Genomic DNA, 20,041 nt, shown 5'->3' on the forward strand with positions numbered 1-20,041 from the left:
ACACTTCTGGTAAACGTAGTCAACATGTTTGTTCCAACGTAAGTCAGCTGAGATTATGGCACCGAGGTATTTAATTTGAGAAACTTGGGATAACGTTGAATTATTGATGGAGTACGAGTATTCAAGAGGAAGTAATTTACGGATAATTTTCATAGAATAAATAAGACTGGGGAAGAAAAGTACAGAGAAAATTGGCTAAGAGAGTATAGTGCATCGTATAGGATTATAGTTCAGAGAAAGATACATTAAATGTGCGTGTGTGTGTGTGGGGGGGGGGGGAATGCCATGGAGAATGGAAGGGGGAAGCTGAGGTGAACCGCCGCCATCGTCATCTCAGTTGCTCGTTATCTCGTTAGGATATCACGATCGCGGTGGGAGAACAGAAGAGAACACACACACACAATTTTGTTTCAAAAGGTTACAATAAACCTTCGCGATGAGGGGGGAAAAAAGGTTGAAGAAACAGTCAGCCGGATTGAATTCATTCCACAGGGTTCGGTCACAATACTACGCCCCCTGATCGTAAAGGGGTTAATCACTGGAGATAATTTATTCAGAATTAGAAGGTTTCTTTTTCCACTACAAAAAGAAAAAAGAAAGTAAACAATCGGGGAAACTAAACATTTGTAATTGATTTTAATCTATTTTATTTTATTGGCATTACATCTGAGAGAGATTCAAATGATTCAAAACACAACATTGATGCGCAAAATATGAAACATAATCAACACAGTATTATTATTTTTTCTCTGATTCTGAAAGTGTTATGGATGCCGTTTATTTCGGGTCTATGACGTAATGAAGCAAATGCAGAGACTGAATAAACGCCTGGTATTTCACTGCAACAAAGAAGAAGTTCACAGAAGAACAAAATAGTTCAGCAAACGTCCTTCCCTTCCTTTACATATTGATGAGATTCAGTGGAATGGATAACTTCGCGAACTCTTGAGCGAAGATCGGTTTTATTTGCAGAGACTGTACTAGATTGAGAACCAAGTCCAGGACCGGGGCAAGGACTCCTTCGAGGAGGTCCGCCACCACCGTCAGGTCGATGTTGAGTAGAGTGATCTTCGAAATTCTGACGACTCGGTACCTGACGAGTTTGCACCTGGCGCCCGGGATGAGGAGTTGTTCGACGATGACCATCACCCTGATGTCCAAGGCGAGGATCCTCAGCAGGAGCGATACCACTCCGTCCAAGAGACTGGTCAGAGTCGATACCACCCCGGACAGAGTCCCGCCGAGCAATCCGCCGAGTAGACCGTCGACGAGATTCAGGGTGTAGGTTATGAGGATCCTCAAATAGCTGACTTCGATGTAGAGACGTATCATGTCTTGGCTACAGATGGCGCTCACCGGGCCGATCCTAGTCATGTTCTTCCAGCCCGACGAGCTTCCGCCTTCCAGCACCATCCCGTCTGCAGTAACCTGGTCGCGGAGCTGGTAACTGCTTCTCATCCTACTCTGGCAACGATTCAGAGTTTCATCGACCAAAACTGTGACCTGAGAATTGACTGTGCACTGTATGAACCCTTGACGTTTGTTTCTTACTAGTGTACCTGAAAATAGAAAATCAAGGACATCATAATAATTATGAAGTCAAAAATTGCGTGACCGTACGAGTCGCCCTGATACTCATGCGGTCACTCCCATGTTCATTCACTTGGTCACTCATACTGTCACTCACTTGGTCATTCCTGCGATCACTCACTCTCTCATACAGCCAATCGCATTCTCACTTGGTCATTCATACGGTCACTCATACGGTCACTCATATGATCACTCATACGGTCACTCATATGATCATTCACTCAACAATACAGTCACTCACTTGGTCATTCATAGGTCACTCACTCATTCATACAGTCAATCGCGCACTCACTTGCTCACTCATACAGTCGCCCACGTTTTCGTCCAGAAATTTCACACCTGACATTTCGCTTGCCCTGACCGTATGAGTGAGTGACCATACAACTGGGTGAATGAGTGTATGAGTAACCAAGGGAGTATGCGGTTAACTGTATGAGTGTGTGTGTGAGTGATCATGTGAGTGGCCATATAAGTGAGTGAGTGACTGTGTGAGTAAAAAAGGGAGTGTGCGATTGACTGTATGACTGACAAAATGAGTGTGCGATTGACTTTATGAGTTACCAAGTGAATGTGCGATTGACTGTATGAGTTAGTGATAAACTGTATGAGTTGGTGATTGACCGTATGAATGACCAAGTGACTGACCGTATCAAGTGAGTGAGTGACTGTATGAATGACCAAGTGAGTGACCGCATGAATGGCCAAGTGAGTGACCGCATGAATGACCAAGTGAGTGACAGCATGAATGACCAAGTGAGTGACCGTATGAATGACCAAGCAAGTGGCCATAGGACTGACCAGGTGAGTGACAATATGATGAAATGTCTGAGGCTAAATGTCCAACTCACTTGATCATTCATGGGGTCACTTACTTCCAACTGGAAAAAAGTTTCCAAATAACGTGTAGTACTTACACGTTAGATGTGTCATTCATGTTTCCAGAAATTGTATAGTTATTAAAATAAGAAAATTAACTTTTTATACAGTCCCCGTGTGCCCCCCAAAACTCAATTACAAAGTTGTTGCCCTGTGTCTGTTGATGGCCAAAAAAAAAAAAAAAAAATGCAATATTCACAGAGGCATTCGAATCGCCAGTATAATCACTAAGGTTGGGATTTTTATGATCTAAAATCTTAGCAGTAAGTTTTTCCCCTACAAATTCAGAATTAATGTGCTGCCATCTATAGGAGAAAATAGCTAGTCAAGTGCAGTACAGTCGAATCCCGTTTTAACGAATACAGTTACAGCGAAAATCTCGTTTTAACGAAACCTTTTCTAATCTCCGCAGATAAGTTTGCATAGAATAATGCTAAAACCTGGGGTTCCTTTATAACGAAATTTCGTTATAACGAAGGGATTTCTCCGGTCTCTTGGAGTTCGTTATAACGGGATTCGACTGTATTTAGTTATAGAAAAGCATCTCACAAAATTTAAAATAAATAAATAAATAATTCTTTTTATTTTTGATGAAAACCCTAAAAATTTCGCCAATTTTAGCCAATGTTTCCCACGAGTTAACTAACCATCACCGACACCGATTCAGGTGATCGATCTATTTACATCTACACGCCAGTGTGCTTGAAAAAAGGCTAGGATTTTTTTATTTTCCAAAAATTTTCAATGTCCAACTCAAATCCTGAGATTTAGGTTTTTCAACCAATCAGCAACGACGTTCGATTTTTAGTGCCTAAAAATCCTAGCCCTAGGAGCCATCTATCGTCAGGAACCACTAAAAAATAGTCTGAAGCGGGATTGAAATAGCGAGAAAAAAAAAAAATTTGCTTTTTATCAAAAATTCGTAAATATGCAAAAATATGCTTTAAAATTGTGAAAATATGGTCTATCACGTAAAAACAGCGAAATATGCAAAGACATAGAAAAATCCGAGGCATAGTACAGTCGAATCCCATTATAACGAAATCCAAGAGACCGGAGAAATCACTTCGTTATAACGAAATTTCGTTATAAAGGAATCCCAGGTTTTAGAATTATTTTATGCAAACTTATCTGGGGAGATTAGAAAAGGTTTCGTTAAAACGAGATTTTCGCTATAACGGTATTCGACTGTAATAACATATCCCCTGTTTACGGACATCACATTATCCGAATAGTTTTCTTGGAGTTTCACGAATGGTAAACATGAAATGTGCAATGGCACAACACTCACCTTCTGCCTCACGTTTCACAGCAGCAGCAGCCTCCATGGCACGGCACACTTGTTCCCCGCACACCATCAGGATGAACAAAACTGCGATCCTTTTGTAGTTCCCCATCTGCACATTCAGAAAGAACGACATTCAAATCAGGAGAGGAAATTAGAATCCTTCGCCTCATGCTAACACGATAGAGGCAAGCAACGACGAATCTTAACACGTTTCAACTCACCATGCGTGTTGTCTTCGGAAGGTATATCGTCCCCATCATGCCAGAACCACGAGGGAGCAAACTCCTTCCCCCCCCCCCCCCACCCACTTTTATCAGCTTGTTGGGTACCTTATTTTACTATCTAAGTTTGGCCTAAAACGCGAATTTGTATCCCTTCTGACGCACGTGTCACAAAACGTTTAAAGAAAATAACTTTCAATGGAGTATAGCAGGGGTAGAGTAAATACTCGAGCCATGGGCGGAGATACGGGGGGCGCCCCCCCCTCCCCCCAGCGTCAAATGTGAAGTTGACTGATCTAATGTACATATGCATACATGAATTGACATCATCATCATCATCGTCGTTCCCCCCCCCCCCCCAGAAATAATGACCGTGCCCTCCCCAGACTTCCAAGTCTATCTCCGCCTATTACTCGAACGTCTTGCGTACGCCTCTGCAGTTATCGGTGTTTTAACGAAGGAAAATTCACCGCTGCCCTCTCGTTTGCCGGACGAGTGCTCTACCACTGCCGCCGTACACGACCACCTAGATAACCTACAGATAGACCACCTAGGTTATCCAGGTCAGTGGTTCTCAACCGGGGGTCATATGGCCCCCTAGTGGTACTGGGATACCTGAAGGGGGCCACGGAAGAAAATGGAAAAAGGGGGCCATGACAGGTGGTTTTGGAGGGCGAAGAAAAATTAAGGCGTGAAGAAATAAAGATTTTATATTAGTGACTATACACTTACAGAATCCAACAAAACCACCCATAAAACGGGCCGTCTTAGGGCATGGACCTACCCGGTCCTCACCACCTACATTTTGCAAAAAGTTCCCTAGGATGAAGTTTTTCCCAGGTCCCTATCTAGATTTTTCACAGACTCCCTTCTCTATATTGAATTATAGTGTGAAAAACAAAAAATGATGAAAACCATATCAGGCCCCGGGCTGCAGCTCTGACTGTCCCATTCTTGTGAGGGGTCATGCCCGGGGCCCTCATGTCCATAAGTAAGGTGGGGATATTATGATATTTGTATAGTACAATAAATTTTGAAAATAAGTAGGAAATGTGTAGGCTGTTTATTTCCAGCTAAGTATGGGACTAACATAGCATCACTTTGCCTGGGGGAGGGGGGGGGGGGCGTGATGTTGAGACGGTTCTGATAGAACTCGGACTAGCGGGGAGATCAATAAATTCTAGGCTAGTGGTCTGGATGCCAATTTTCTTTGCAAAACTTTCGTTCAGTATAAATTCAATGAAAAAATTATTTCAATACGTATAAAGGATCTTGCTTCTAGATGAGAGTTGAAGACTCGGGGTAAGACGGGGGGGGGGGGGGGGCCACGAGAAAGAAAATGGTTCAAAGGGGGCCACGGGCAAAAAAAGGTTAAGAAACACTGACCTAGGTGGTCGTGCCCCGTGAGGGCAGAGATACATTTTCCTTCCCCTGAAACACCGATATCTCTTCATTCAGCCATTTCTCCTTATCTTCTATTAACAGGGGAGAGTAACGTCTTTCTAAATACAAATTGGTTTTTTTTAAATTATAAATTTCACACATTCTCTTTCTTCAACGAATATTTATCAGAAGATATTAATCAGATAACAGGTAGACCACATATACACGTAATTGCTCAATGAGCCAAGGCAACAAAAGGCGTCAATTTGGCAAGTCTCTTTGGAAGTTATTCAGTTGTTTGTGTTATCTACGTATTTTTCCACAGAAAAAGGTTCAAATTAAACAAAATATTGTTTTATCATTAGGGGAAACATATAAAACTCAGCGACTGCAGAGCCGAACTTGGGCAAGTGCGAAGGGTGCGCCCACACCGGGCCGCTAAATTTTTGGGACCCGAAAAAGGGAATGAAAATATATTTTGATTGCTTTTTTTTTTTGAGACTTCAACTTCTTAACCAAGCGACACCTTAATTGGAGTTCAGCTTGAGATAGAGAGCCTCTAACATTCAGACACTGAACCATCTGTCCTAGAGTTTTCGCAGAGTCCCTCCCTCTTCCCCCCCCCCTCCCCCGCCCAAGCAAAGAAGAGTAGTGCAGCTGGATCTAGTGCGCTGGGCCAGAGGGGGCGATAAATTCTTCATTCAAAATAACATAAAGGAGGCACAATGCGTGCTTACCCAGCTAAGAGAGTATCTAGTTGAGGCCCTGGGTAGAGATAATCGTCTTTCTAGCCGCCCCTTTCTGACAGCCCCCCACATTTAAATGCCTGTTGGGGAATTCATACTTGCAATTTTCTCGTTGAGCAGCGGACACTAGTGTCCGTATTCATTGCCGAATAGCTTTTTCTACGACCATCAAATAATGGTCAAATAATGTTTGATAGTCATTCTCGGGGCAAATTTTGAACCTGCCAGCATCAGGGTACCCATGGACACTGGGGGGTATTGCGACAAAAACCCCCTGTTCATAGGGGCCGTCAAGTTTTTTTTGTTTTTTTTTGCACCGGGCCGCAAAAGACTTAAGCCCATCCCTGAGTGACTGTTACAGAAATTGTAACCTCGGCTTAAAAGAAACCATTATAATATTTTTGGTAATAACAATTGATCTTCTCAAGTACTGTAATATGGTTGCTAAACCACCAAAATATTACAAATTTCACAATAGTTTAATCGCGAAATTCTCGAGTATGCATTCGAAGCAGTTGTCTAATAATAATGCTAAACATCAACAATAAAAAGCTACTCACCTCAATAATCGTTTGATCGGTTTAGCTTTCGAACCACAAGCAGACAGAACACACGATTGTTGTTCCGAGATTCTGTCTTGCCGTGCTTTTCTATGGACTCTGTTTAAATACTAACAGAATCGTATCTCACTTTCACTATTGTTTTTGTGGTTCGAACGCTCTTTTTTCTTCTTAAATTGAAATAAAATTGGTGTTACGTTACCGTTGTTGGAGAATATAATATGTAAATACGTGTTTCCGTGAAAAAAACGTATGTTTGAACCGAATATATTGCTCTTTTCCAACTAAAAATCACTGAACGCGATCATTTAAGCTTTTTTTGTTTGTTAGATGCGCGGCTCGTTTTACACATTTGATTGCTACGTTATGTTGTGATTGCGGAGAAATTCGTCGAACGTTATAATATGCCCGTTCTGTTTCTGCCCAAAGCTCAAAAAAATTGTTCACCATATTTACTCCGCCGGTCTGACATTCGCCGGGTCCTGGTCACTTCATTGATAACCACCTAGAGACCCGGAGGGTCTTAGACCTACTGGCACCCGGTGCAAAAACAGTAGTCAGCGCCCCCCCCCCCCCAGGTGCAAATCCAGAGTGATGTGTCAGAGGAGGCAATTTTTGCTAGTTATCACTGCCCCGTAAAATACGGGACAGATTCATTCTACCATATTATCAGACTCTAGGTGTGATGATCGTCCCTATCACCCCCCCCCCCACTCACCTCTTGGTTGGATATTAAGGGACGAAGAAGTTGGAAAAGCTTCTTACACTGCCCCTTTAATTAGGGCTACTGCTATTTAACTAGTAAACAAGCATAAAACCCCAACTTGTTTGATTTGAATATGAGATTTAAAAACATTAAAAAAGCAAAACGCCACACATTTATGCAGGATACTCATCACAAAGAAATCTATCTTCTTCATACTTATTTTAATTGAATTTTATGGTAAAATTCATGTATAGTGCACGCTTCGCTCTCCGAGGCCGTCCATCCCTTTGGGAAAGAGCGTAAACCATCCCAAGATGGTCTCTCTGGGCGGTCAGCGGTCATGTCTGTCTGTCCGTAGTGCACGCATCACGTACAGGCTAAACTGATATTAAAAGTGGTTAAATTAAAGTGATATTTTTCCGTGTGTGTGATTTCTTTCATATTTATAAAACTCATGAACTTCATTTGAAATTATCCCTTTCAGACCCAGTACTAAGAAATAGAAGGGGCAGGCAAACACCAGCTAAAGCACCGAGCCCTGCAACTTGGGCAGACCCGTAACTATTCTGAGGCAACTTGGGCGGTGCCCCGAGCCGAATGGGAGGGGGGGGGGGTGCGCTTGTAACTCCTCCTTTTTCTGAGCATAACTATTTCAAAGAGACTCCAAGAAAAGACTGCGCCCGAGAAAGCTCGCTACGGCCCTGGGAAGAGGGAGGGCCGTCTTAAGAGCATTATGCCCCCCCCCGGACCAAGTGGTTTTTCTGAGGCCCTACCTAGTAAATTCTAGAAAATTTTAACTAGATCTCATTTTCGTGAGGCCCCTCTACTCTGAGGTTTCCGGGCCGCTCTCCCGGGTGGGCCCATGAGTTAAGACGGCAGTGGGAAGGGGTTGTTTTTTTCTCTTTGTAGATTTTTTTTTAACCTCAGGGACTTCAATTTCAATTACACTCATGTCCATAAATTAAGGATAATTTAGAATCACACGGAAATCGAAATCTAAAGTAAAAATTTCACCTGTAGAATAATCACACACATCTGCAAGAATGATATGCAAATTTCAGGAAGCCACCAGATGATGCCGATAGTACGTCACAATGACGAGAGTGTAAGAGGGGGGTATATAAGGAATGGTGGCAAAGAAGTAAAATTGTTCACAAGAGTTCTGTAAGGCGCTCAGTGCCATAAGCGAATAGTTATGACACAGAGGACGCATGTGGATGATTTTTTACGTGGTAGAATTATCGGCCGCCTGGAATGTGGGCGTACTCAGATGGAAGTATCCGAGGAAATTGCCCAAAGTGTCATCTCTAGGTTTTGGCAACGATTCCAAGATAACGGAAATGTCAGTAGACGTTACAGTACAGGTCGCCCCCGAGTTACAACGCCGAATGAAGACCGGTATTTGGCAGTAACTGCCAAAAGAAGCAGACGGAGCACAGCATCCGACCTGTCTCGTCAGCTGTCTGCAGCCACGGGTACCACAGTTTCAAGGCAAACCGTGTACAGACGTTTGGGAGATATTGGTCTATATGCTCGCAGGCCTGTCAGATGTGTTCCCCTCACGGCAACTCACTGTCGGCAGCGATTAACCTGGAGTAGAGAACATGCAATGTGGACATCGTCACAGTGGGCTTGTGTGATGTTTTCCGACGAGTCCAGGTTTAGCTTGCAGTCTGATTCACGTCGGACTTTCATATGGAGAACGCCAGGTACCCGTTACCACCAAGACAACATCATTGAACGACACCGTTACGGTGGTGCAGCATTGCTCGTTTGGGGTGGAATTATACTGGGTTCCAGAACAGATCTGCATGTTCAAACCGGAACCATGAACGCCCAAATTTATCGGGACATCATTCTGTAACAACATGTACGTTTGTTTAGGGGTGCATGGGCACAGGATTTGTGTTTATGGATGACAACGCCCGTCCTCACCGAGCAAACATCGTAAACGAATGCCTTGAATCTGAGGATATAACCCGTATGGAATGGCCAGCATTCTCACCTGACTGGAATCCGATAGAGCATGTGTGGGACATGCTTGGCCGACGAGTTGCAGCCCGTCAACCACCTCCTACATGTGTACCGGAACTTCGGAGAGCATTGCTTGCTGAGTGGAGTGATCTTTTCCAAGATCAGATCGATAATTTGATACTCAGCATGCCTAGGCCTACTACTCCTTGTACGGACTGTATTTCATCGCATGGGAGACATACAATGTATTAACCATCATACCAACCATGTAATAGTAAGTTTTTGTAAAGGAGATATTTTTTACAATTGCTCCAGGGAGCAAAAATCGTAGTTTTTATGAATGGTATCATACATACACCAACGTTTTTGTTCTTTATCTTTTGTTTAATAAATGGGCTTTATGAATAAGTAACGTTTGTTTTGTTTCTGAACCTTTATTTGCCGGAGCTGGCATTATCCTTAATTTATGGACATGAGTGTATAACGCTCAATTCTTGAAGTTTGGGCTGAACATCCATTGATGTTCAAAAAGGAATATCTAAAGTGAAAAGAAGCAAACGTTTGTGCATACAGGGTCTAAAAGGATTATGCCTAATCACCGGTAAAAGTGATAAAATGTTGCGAAATTTATCAAACTTACCGAGACGATTGATGTTTGTGAGACTTGTACAGAGCGAACTGTTCTGAAAAAAGAGTTCAATCTATGATTCTATTATTTCGAATTTGCACAGCTAATCGTAACTTCCAACTGTTCTTCCTACATCTTTTAATGGCAACAAAAGACCACTCAATCTGCTCCTGGAAAATCTCACATTTCTGTCTTTCAGATGTTATCTTTCCATTTCCTAAGAACTTAGTTCCAGAACTTCTTTTTTTTATTGTTTCGCGGAGCCAATCCAAATGTTTTCCAATATGTTTTGTATGCAATATGTTTCCCAAATGTTTTCCACTGTGCCTCAAATCGTAATTAATATACAGTATAAGCTTACCTTACAGTTACAGGCAACTAGATTAAGTTCACACTATAATTCTCGTATTCTCAAATAATGTATAACCTAGTGGAAAAATTGCAAGTTTTAATAAACTGGCACACTTTAATTAATAAGTCTATTTGGGGTGAGACATATCGCTCTTATACCTAGTACGTTACCACAAGGTGTAAAACAATGCTGTGAAGCATATGTTAGGGACAACGATACCAATGGAATAAAGCAATACATATTTTGCAATTCAAAACTTTTTCTTAGTTTCAAAAACAGAATTGGGGGGTGGGGTCATGATTGTTGAATAGGGTTTACAAAGCTGTTTAAAAAAAATGCAATTGAATTTCCAACATACATTCCTCGTTAGTTTCTTGAAAGGGAAAATATGTCTTTTTAGAGTCCCGTTGTGGCCACACCTTACCAAGGCCTCTTGTGCAGGAGCCAAGCCGCCAGCCTCATAGGAGGCTTTACCGTTACTCACCGGGTATCTGGAACAAGACCCATGAAACTCCAAAAAGATGTTCAGTTGTGTATGTACGGTTTGTTACAATTTTCGACACACACACATATGTTGCACTCAGGGGCGGCTCGCTACAAAATCTCTACCCGAGCGGGACCTGTTTTTGGGTCCCCTGACCTCCCCAATTAGAAAAAAAAAAAGTTTGTTGCAATTTCTTCGTTTTGATGCGTTCAAAGGAACAGCGATATTTTATGTCATAACATATCATGTCGAATTTTTTTTTGCCCTTTTACCTTGGCGCTCCTTCTAAGAGCGGGCAGAAATCATTTTCCCATTTTTTCGCCCTTTTATTTCGGACTTAAGAGGGACATTACACAAATAAGTTTTCCTAATTAATTTTTTTTTTTTTTGCGTTTCCATTTTGGATACTCTCTCTACTACTCTTTGGATACCACTCTCGCCCTTCCTAAAGCGAGCAGAAATCATTTTCTGTACTTTCTTTTACTCTTTTAAGACAAGATTTGGTGCTCCTACTAGAGGGGGCAGAAATCATTTCCCCTAACTTTTTTTCGCCCTGTTTACCTCAGACTTGGCGCCCCTCTGATAGCAGGCACAAATAATTTTTCCTAATTTTTTTTTTTTGCCCTTTCACTTCGGATTAGACGCCCTTCTAGAGCACACCCAGTCCACTGAGCTGCCCCTGGTTGAACTAATAGGAAAGTCTGGCGAGTCGGGAGACTGGCCAGTGATCGGGGGCGCCGAAGTGCATGGGTTTTCTCGTGTGAGTAAATTTTTCTTTCTCCTCGTGTGACTGGTAGGAACGAGGCCCAAGTGCAGGATCCCTATTTAAAATGGTCAGCAAATCATAGGTTTTAATTCATTCATTGTTTTTTTTTTTAAATATTTATTCAATATTTTTTTCGAAATACTGTAATGTATTGGCGATTCGATTCTGCGTTTTTAATTCAAGTAATACAAGTCGAGGGAAAAAGAGGCATGAAAGGCCTTTGGCTCAAACTATTTCCCACATCAGAAAACATCTTCTAATTCTTGTAATACTCCTCACAACACAGGAAAACACTTTAGTTCTCGTTAGTAGAAAAATTGGGTGACCGCGAGGGCGATTCCTCTATCATTTTTATTTTTTACTGCACAACAACAGAATTGCTCCTCCTCCCCGCAAAATCTCCTGCAGGGGTAAACGGAAAGTGCTCGATCAAGAGAACGTGTATTTTTATCTGACCAAAATCGCTATGTACTGTACGTATATAGGTGCACTGCCCATCGATTCTTTTCGTTTCGAAAAATAACCGTAATATTATATACACACAAACCTCCACTTTTTTTCTCATGTCGATAATTTTTCATGTATATTTTATAGTTATTTTCTTAAATAAGTATCTTAAAGATATTTTTCTAGTAATGTATATTTAACGCGTTTCGGCACCCTTTCTCATTTCGCGCCCGGTGCAACTGCATCGGTCGCACTGCCCTAAGATCGCCCCTGACTTAGAGACCAGGAGGGTCTCTTCAATCTCTCAGACGCGCGCGTTGCGGGCCAAACTAAACTTTCCACGAAGCCCGCGGGCCACCAGTCATACAACGTTTATTAAACGGGGTTCTCCCAAACTATTGAACACTCTTATTTACTCTGCATTTATTTCTTTTATTAAATTAGAATTTTTATATATTTTCAAATATAATTTCCTATCATTAATTAATTAATTCATTATTTTTAATTGATTATTTCATTCATTAAATCTGAAATTTTCCCTACAAACCTCAAATTACTTTTTTAATCAGTTTTTAATTTTCATTAATTATGAAATTATTTCTTTCAATTTTTTTTTCACGAATTCTTTTCGTTATTACTTTTAAAAATTCTCGTTAATCACTCTATAGAATTCTGAAATTACTGTGAAATTAATTAAAAAAACAATTCTGTGTGAAATTGCTCTTAACTTATGCAGTTTTTGAGGATTTTTTTTTTCTTATAAGCGAAAATATCTGATTCTTATAACCGATGATTTTACCACGTTAAAACAGCGTTTGATTTTTTTTGCCGATTTGATTCTTATAGAAAGTGATTATTATAAGCGGTGGCTACTGTACTTCTATACCTCTTATAAGGTGTCGCCACTCATATGTAAAAGGAAACACAACTTCAATAGGAAATATCTCCACCCGGAATTGAACTTAGATCCTCTCAAAATCCGGGTGAGTGTAATAACCAATATACTACGGAGACACGGATGTCTCTTTTCTTTATAGCACGCAAAGTACCGTGACGTTCTGAAATAGACTGCAATTTTCCGAATCTGAAAAAAGACATCACTCTCTCGACTGTCGCCAGGTTCAGGAAGGTTGCAAATGAGCTATCGCGTCATTCTATTCTGTAATTTCAGGCATGTGTAAGTTACCGTTCAAGTGTATCAAGTTCTTCTACAACAATTTAGTTATTTCATGCAATGGAATCTGCTATGTTTCTCAAAAAGAAACCTTTCCATTTAAGAAAAGAAAGGTGGTACGTTAATGGAAAGAAATCTGTCGAGTTTACAGAAAGAAATCTGACAAGTTTATTTACGAAAAGGAACCTTTTCAGTTCCGAAAAGAAATCTGGTAAGTTTATAAAACGAAATCCGGTGAGTTCGCTAAAAGTAAACTGGCTAGTTTGCTAAAAGTAAACTGGGTAGTTTACGAAAAGGAATCTGGTAAGTTTAGGAATGAAAATCTGGTGAATTTACTTTCGAAAAGGGACCTTTTCAGTTACGAAAAGAAATCTGATAAGTTTATGAAAAGAAATCTGGCAAGTTTTCGGAAAGTAATTTCGCAAGTTTACGGAAAGGAATCTGGTAAGTTTATTAACGAAAAGAAACCCTTTCATTTACGAAAAGTAAACTGGCGAGTTGATGAAAATGAATCTGGCAAGTTGATGAGAAAGAGTCTGAGAAGTTCATAAAAAAGATTCTGAGAAGTTCATAAAAAAGATTCTGAGAAGTTCATAAAAAAGATTCTGAGAAGTTCATAAAAAAGATTTTGAGAAGTTCATAAAAAAGATTCTGAGAAGTTCATAAAAAAGATTCTGAGAAGTTCATAAAAAAGATTCTGAGAAGTTCATAAAAAAGATTCTGAGAAGTTCATAAAAAAGATTCTGAGAAGTTCATAAAAAAGATTCTGAGAAGTTCATAAAAAAGATTCTGAGAAGTTCATAAAAAAGATTCTGAGAAGTTCATAAAAAAGATTCTGAGAAGTTTACGGAAAGAAATCAGGTAAGTTCATTAAAAAGAATCTGAGAAGTTCATTAAAAAGAATCTGAGAAGTTCATTAAAAAGAATCTGAGAAGTTCATTAAAAGGATTCTGCGGAAGTTCATGGAAAATAATCTGGTGAGTTTACGAAAAGGAATCTGGTGAGTTTACGAAAAGGAATCTGGTGAGTTTACGAAAAGGAATCTGGTGAGTTTACGAAAAGGAATCTGTTAAGTTTATGAAAAGAAATCTGTTAAGTTTATGAAAAGAAATCTGCTAAGTTTGTAAAAAGGAATCGGCTAAGTTTATGAAAAGGAATCTGTTAAAAAGTGCTAAGTTCATGAAAAGGAATCGGTTAAAAAGTGCTAAGTTCATGAAAGGGAATCTGTTAAAAAGTGCTAAATTCATGAAATTTGCATTTCATGCCTTCTGGGGTTATTGTAAATAAATAAATAAAAAGGAATCTGTTAAAAAGTGCTAGGTTCATGAAAAGGAATCTTAAAAAGTGCTAAGTTCATGAAAAGAAATCTGTTAAGTCTATGAAAAGGAATTTGTTAAGTTTATGAAAAGGAATCTGTTAAAAAGCGCTAAGTTCATGAAAAGGTATTTTCATAAACTTAGGAATGAATCTGAAAAGTTCATGAAATGGAATTCTGAAAATTTAACGAAAAGAAACCAATTTCACTAGTGCCACCTATCGACCAACAAAATAAAAACTTTATTTAATCTTTACCGTTTGTTGCATGGAGGTAAAAAGAACTGGCAAACGATAATGACCTATAGAGAAACATCTCCGCCATTTGTTTTATCAAGAAAACGAGAGAAAAGTCCCGTTTTCTTTCTCTTCTTTCTTATACCCGTCTATTACGGGATAGTATCATAACCCAGTTGTGATCAAATGACCATTATAATAGCCTCGGGATATATGTTGAAAGGTCAATTGCTCTAAAGACCTTGGAATCGCGCAGAGATTCTCCCATGTAAATGTGCCCCATGGGTGATTTCCATATATAGGTTTTATTTCTCCACACAGAACAATCGGTACTTCGGTTCTCGATAGAAAAGAAAGTGGATCCTTTTTTTTTTGCAAACGGATGACCATTGGTCACGATCCGATTTTTGTTTTTGTTCACTTCACGCGTTGAAATTTCTCCACACAACAGACATTCGGTTTTTGCGAAACGAATGCGGATTCACGTTTTCATTGAGGGTCATTCCTACGCCACTGAACTTGTATCAAAATTTGAAATCGCACTACATTTCATACATACGGGGGTAGCGTGTGGTTTCGAAACGCGCCGTGGTCGGTCACGATATGGTTCAAACTTGAAATTATATCGAATAGGAAAAATACATATGCCCATGATCAGCATAGATCCTCTAATAAAAATAATGTCCATTTAAATAGAATTTTAAGATAGTAACAAAACGAGTTGGTCTATGTAGAGCAACAACGTGGATGAAATCGCCATTTTGTGCCATGGGATCGGTGAAGACCATTTTGAAATTCGACACCCAGAGGCGTATTTATTGGGAGGTAGGGCCTCAGAAAAATCACTTAGCTTAGGGTTCCATCATGCTCTTAAGACATCCTTGGAATGGCGAAAAGAGTAGAGAGTGTGCAAACATGAGCGTGACTAAAAGAAAGACCTAGAGCATAATTTCCCAAACTTTTTTCTCCCATCGCTCCCCAACGCAATCTAACCCATAGGATCCTATGTTAAACCTGTAGCTTCTACCACCCCCTGGAACATTCCATCGCCCCCCAGGGGGCGTTAACGCCCACGTTGGGAATCACTGACCTAGAGTGTGTGAGAGTGACCTAGACTACAGAGTGTGCGAGCATGGGAGGGACGTAGAGACTTAAGTTCAATAGTTCACGGAATAATGCACATGGAAGGATAAAAATCGATACATTAATTAATATGTTAATTGAAGATAGATGGAGAACCTGTGCAGAGTGCCCGCTGTTGGCCATTTCTGCAATTATTTTTTAAGGTTTTAATAACCCCCCGCCCCACGTCGTTTAAAGCGTGTGTGTGTTTATCCATCTACGTACATTAATCCGTGAACTATTGAACTTTCAAATGTTTATTATCTTTTGTATCATCCGAAAATGCGTTTCATTTTAGCGGGGTTGCCAAATTCGAATACCGAGAAAGGAGGACGCTTGTGCTGCCCAATTCATTGGGTGACTTTCTTCAATTTTCACAACAGATGGCGCCACTATGCACCACAATAGGTCGGTCAGTCCCCCCCCCCCCCAACTAAAACAGAACCTCTAAAAGAACAAATAACAATCCGTCTACTCGTGCTCTTGATGAATTTTTCAGTTTTATTACTTTGTCTGAAGCAAAGCGTGAGGTTTTTCTTTCTCTACCCTCAGTACTTTTTTCTTTTTATCTCGGGTGCGTTGCTTTTTTTGCCAGAGGCGATTTCACCATAGGAACCAGCGTTGAGTGTGTGTTGTTTGAGCATCATATTTTCTTCATTGCGGAATGAGAAAGAAGGCAACACCCCCTTCCTCCCCCCCCCCCACTTCAGTATACGGCATTACTGTCGGTGAGCAAACAATGGTGTTCGTATAACGAATGTTGCGTTTTTGTTCTCTCTTCCACAGTGGTTTTTCAGACTGTCTTTTTCATATTATCCTGGAGCACAAGCTGAGCAATAATTAAAATAGCATCTGTATGTCCTGCTTGGGGGGGCAACTTGGATTTTTGCACTTCGACGGCGATTGGTCAAAACGTGTAAAAGTGTGTGTGTGTTGGGTGGGGGGGGGGACAAGGATATAAGCTCCTGTATGTTTCAAAGTTGAAAAAAAATTCTCTGGAAACATGGAAAATAATTCTGGGAACCTGAAAAGGAGGACGAAAGGAAGTTTTTTTTTTTGTAAAAAACGTAGAGAGAGAGAGAGAGAGAGGAGGACGCTTGAAATGACATAAAAAAGGAGGATGTCTGTTTTAATCCTAACACGCGGTATTCGTGTCGTTACAGTTTTGCTTTTTCCATGTTATACTGGTGTGCTTCCATCTGTCTTCAATGTTTTGTCGGAGCTTAAGGAAATCCCTGAGGCTAAAAGGAAATAATGCGACAGTGGGGGGGGTGGGAAAGCAATCATACACACACATTTGTGGCACCAGGGTCTTGAAATGGTTACGGTCCCTACAATACACTCAGTTATGCCCGCACAGGTATAACTGATCGTGTGTAGGGGCCTTTAGAGTTTGAAATCTCGCCATCGAATGCAAAGAACAATGAAAAAAAACATAATAATAGCGCCCAATATAAAGAATAGTTTCTTTTTTATTGCCAAATTCATGTCGAAAAAGATTTATAACGTAATAAAATGAATAAACACCATGTAACATGAGACATTGATGCTTAATGCATGCGTTTATTAATAAGCGAGTATCTCAATGACGATATCATTCATCTTCGAGACGCCATCTAGCTTTCCTCCTTCTCTCTAATGTAACGCCTTCTTCCTTTCAAATGGAATTTATGATGATTGATTTCTTTAAAGATATATAATATACCCTTTTTTCTCTTGGGAGAACTCACGTGATATGGCTAATGAAAACTGGTTTGGACATTGTTCAAGAAGCTCTCGTGTTCGGTAGAATATGACACGGCGATCTCTGCAACCAACTTTTCTATTAGCTTATAATGATGATAATTACCATCTGCATAACGACGTAATAATCAGTTAATTATCATAGAAAAAGAAACTGCATTTTTTTTCCTTGTATTGCTCATTTATTGTGTATATACGGTTATTTATTTATAACTGTATTTTAGTGTGTGTGTGTGTGTTACGGCCAAAGCCCGAAACTGACCAATTCGCGAAGGAGCCGGCCGCTTCTCGTGAATCGGCCAATTTCGTTAAACAATAACTCGGCCAGTTCGAGAAGTGGCCGGTGATCCCTGGCCGAAGTTCGATAACAAAAGACATGATTCGGGGTCATCACCAAGTTGGCGTATTTTTTCGTGATAATTATTATGCCCTCGTTAGTTATGGCAACACAACGAACCGTAGTCATCACAATGCGGTAATCATTTTTTTGTCCAAAATTTGGCAAAAAAACTATATGTTTATATAATTACTGGGGGAGGGGGGAAGACACCTATTGCGGCCAACCCCCCTCCCCCTCTTCAAAACATATCTTGTTTATTTCCTCCCACTTCATCAGAGTGCAAATGAAAGCAAGTAGCATGTGAGAGCACCAGCTTACTGACGAATTTTACAATCATAAAGCAACAAAAAACAAATGTGATTCATCAAGTACCCCTAGGAAACTTCTCCATGAGGGTCCCCAGACCCTCTGGAGCCCTGTTGGACCTCGAAAAATTTTCATTTGTATTCATTTTACCAACCAATTACCTGGGACCCAGTTCGCATACTTTTAGTGGGGCCCAGACTGTCTTTATCTCGGGCTTCCGCTGTTGCAAATTTCACAATGTTAAACGACAAAAATCATTGAGATTCCTTCAGGGGCCCCTGAAATGAAACCTTCCAACTTTTCCATGGGGGCCCCCGACCTGGAGGCTTGTCGGACATCCCCCCCCCCCCTCTGTGAGGACCACGAAAAGTTTTTATTTCTATTCATTTTAACAACGAATAAAGTCCAGGGCCGCCCAATCAAGTAGTCGGGACCCGATTCGCAGATTTTTATAAGGCCCCCAGTCTGGATATATCTTGGCCTTCAGCTATTACAAATTTTTCAATGTTAAAACAGCAAGAAAGCAATGAGATCCGTCAAAGGCCCCTGGAAATGAAACCTTTTGACTTCCCCATGTGAAGGTATACGTGCAATGAACCTCCCAGGGTACTCCGACCCTGTGTGTCGGGAGTACTGGTGATATATGTGCATGTATATTATAGTTATACATCCCTCTCGGCATGGGTCCCAGAAGGGCAGGGCTGACAGGGGCAGGAACGATTCTTACCACTTTTTGATTTTTCACATTATAAATTAACCGCAGAGGAGGCCCCCCGTGAAGAAGCTGGTTTGGGAGCCCACCAAGTATCCGAGCCTAGGGGCCCGGCTGTGGGCGCTCACGCTTCTCGGTACATACACATAACTTGGTCCCGGTGGGTCAAACGATTCCCGATATATTTAAGAGTTAAATTAAAACTTAACCCAAAATCGAGACCGACTTCCGTCACATAAAATGGTCACTGATTTCCGTTGCATAGAAACCGTTGTAGCTGATCCGATCCAATACAGCTGCTTATACTATAGAGACATGTATCACTCGTTGGCGATTAGAAAAAATGAATTTGGCTCCTATTCTATGCCTATACTGAGTTGACCCATGACCTTGACGTGTGTGCGTGTGTGAAGGGAGGGTTCATTTTCCAGGGGGCGGGGGGGGGGGGGAACAGGGGGCACAGAATTGTTGAAAATTCATAACTAATAATAAATAAATTGAAAAATGATTTCGGAATTATTGAAAATATAAAAATCAGAATTAATATGATTAAGTCTTCAATAATGGGAGGCCTCCTATTTGACTCGGAGTCTGGGCCTAGTTGGAGCCTTCACCTACTGTGGTAAGAAAATAGAGTAGAATTAGACTTATACATTGGAACCTTCCATAATGTACACGTTTTATGAATTATGCTAACTGGCTTCAACACACACACAGTGCCGTAACTAGCCCTTCCTGTGCAAGAATTTTCATTTAGCCCCATTCTGGGCGGGGGGGGGGGGGATTCCCCTCTTCCAAGTGGACCCTGTGCGGGTGCACCTGCCTACGGCACTGGGCTTCAATGCATTTTACAACCCAATAACAGACGGTCCTCGTTCGCGGACAAAATTTTCGGTCCCGAGGGTGTCCGTTATCGAGAAGTTCTACTGTAGCCTAGTGATATAAGTAAAATTCTGAACCATAGTTTAACAACCCAGAAAGAAAGACCCCCGCAGTCGCAGTGTTAAAGACTTCGACTTTGAATGTCGTTGTATTTCAGTGAATTTCGGACTGAGAATCAACGAAGGTCAAA

General features: G+C 40.8%; 1 protein-coding gene across 1 annotated transcript; it reads right to left on the bottom strand.

Annotated features, from left to right (window-relative positions):
* Positions 1 to 619: 619 nt before the first annotated feature.
* Positions 620 to 6,789, bottom strand: LOC149068048 (uncharacterized). The gene is made up of 3 exons (XM_089251712.1): positions 6,665 to 6,789; positions 3,758 to 3,863; positions 620 to 1,559 (listed from the first exon to the last, which is right to left on the bottom strand). Exons 2-3 carry the CDS (start codon positions 3,861 to 3,863, stop codon positions 901 to 903), a joined length of 765 nt encoding a protein of 254 aa, XP_089107838.1. The 5' UTR covers positions 6,665 to 6,789; the 3' UTR covers positions 620 to 900.
* Positions 6,790 to 20,041: the final 13,252 nt, after the last annotated feature.

This window comes from Pholcus phalangioides, unplaced genomic scaffold, assembly GCF_987345545.1.
Source record: "Pholcus phalangioides strain wild (caught in Gottingen) unplaced genomic scaffold, Ppha-v1.0 ptg000027l_1, whole genome shotgun sequence".
Lineage (NCBI taxonomy): Eukaryota > Metazoa > Arthropoda > Arachnida > Araneae > Pholcidae > Pholcus > Pholcus phalangioides.

Excerpts from the sequence above, each read along its gene's own strand:
- LOC149068048 (XM_089251712.1), bottom strand. The coding sequence starts at position 3,863 with ATGGGGAACTACAAAAGGATCGCAGTTTTGTTCATCCTGATGGTGTGC. Across the intron at positions 1,560-3,757 it reads TGTGAAACGTGAGGCAGAAG|GTACACTAGTAAGAAACAAA; the intron begins GTGAGTGTTGTG and ends TTCTATTTTCAG.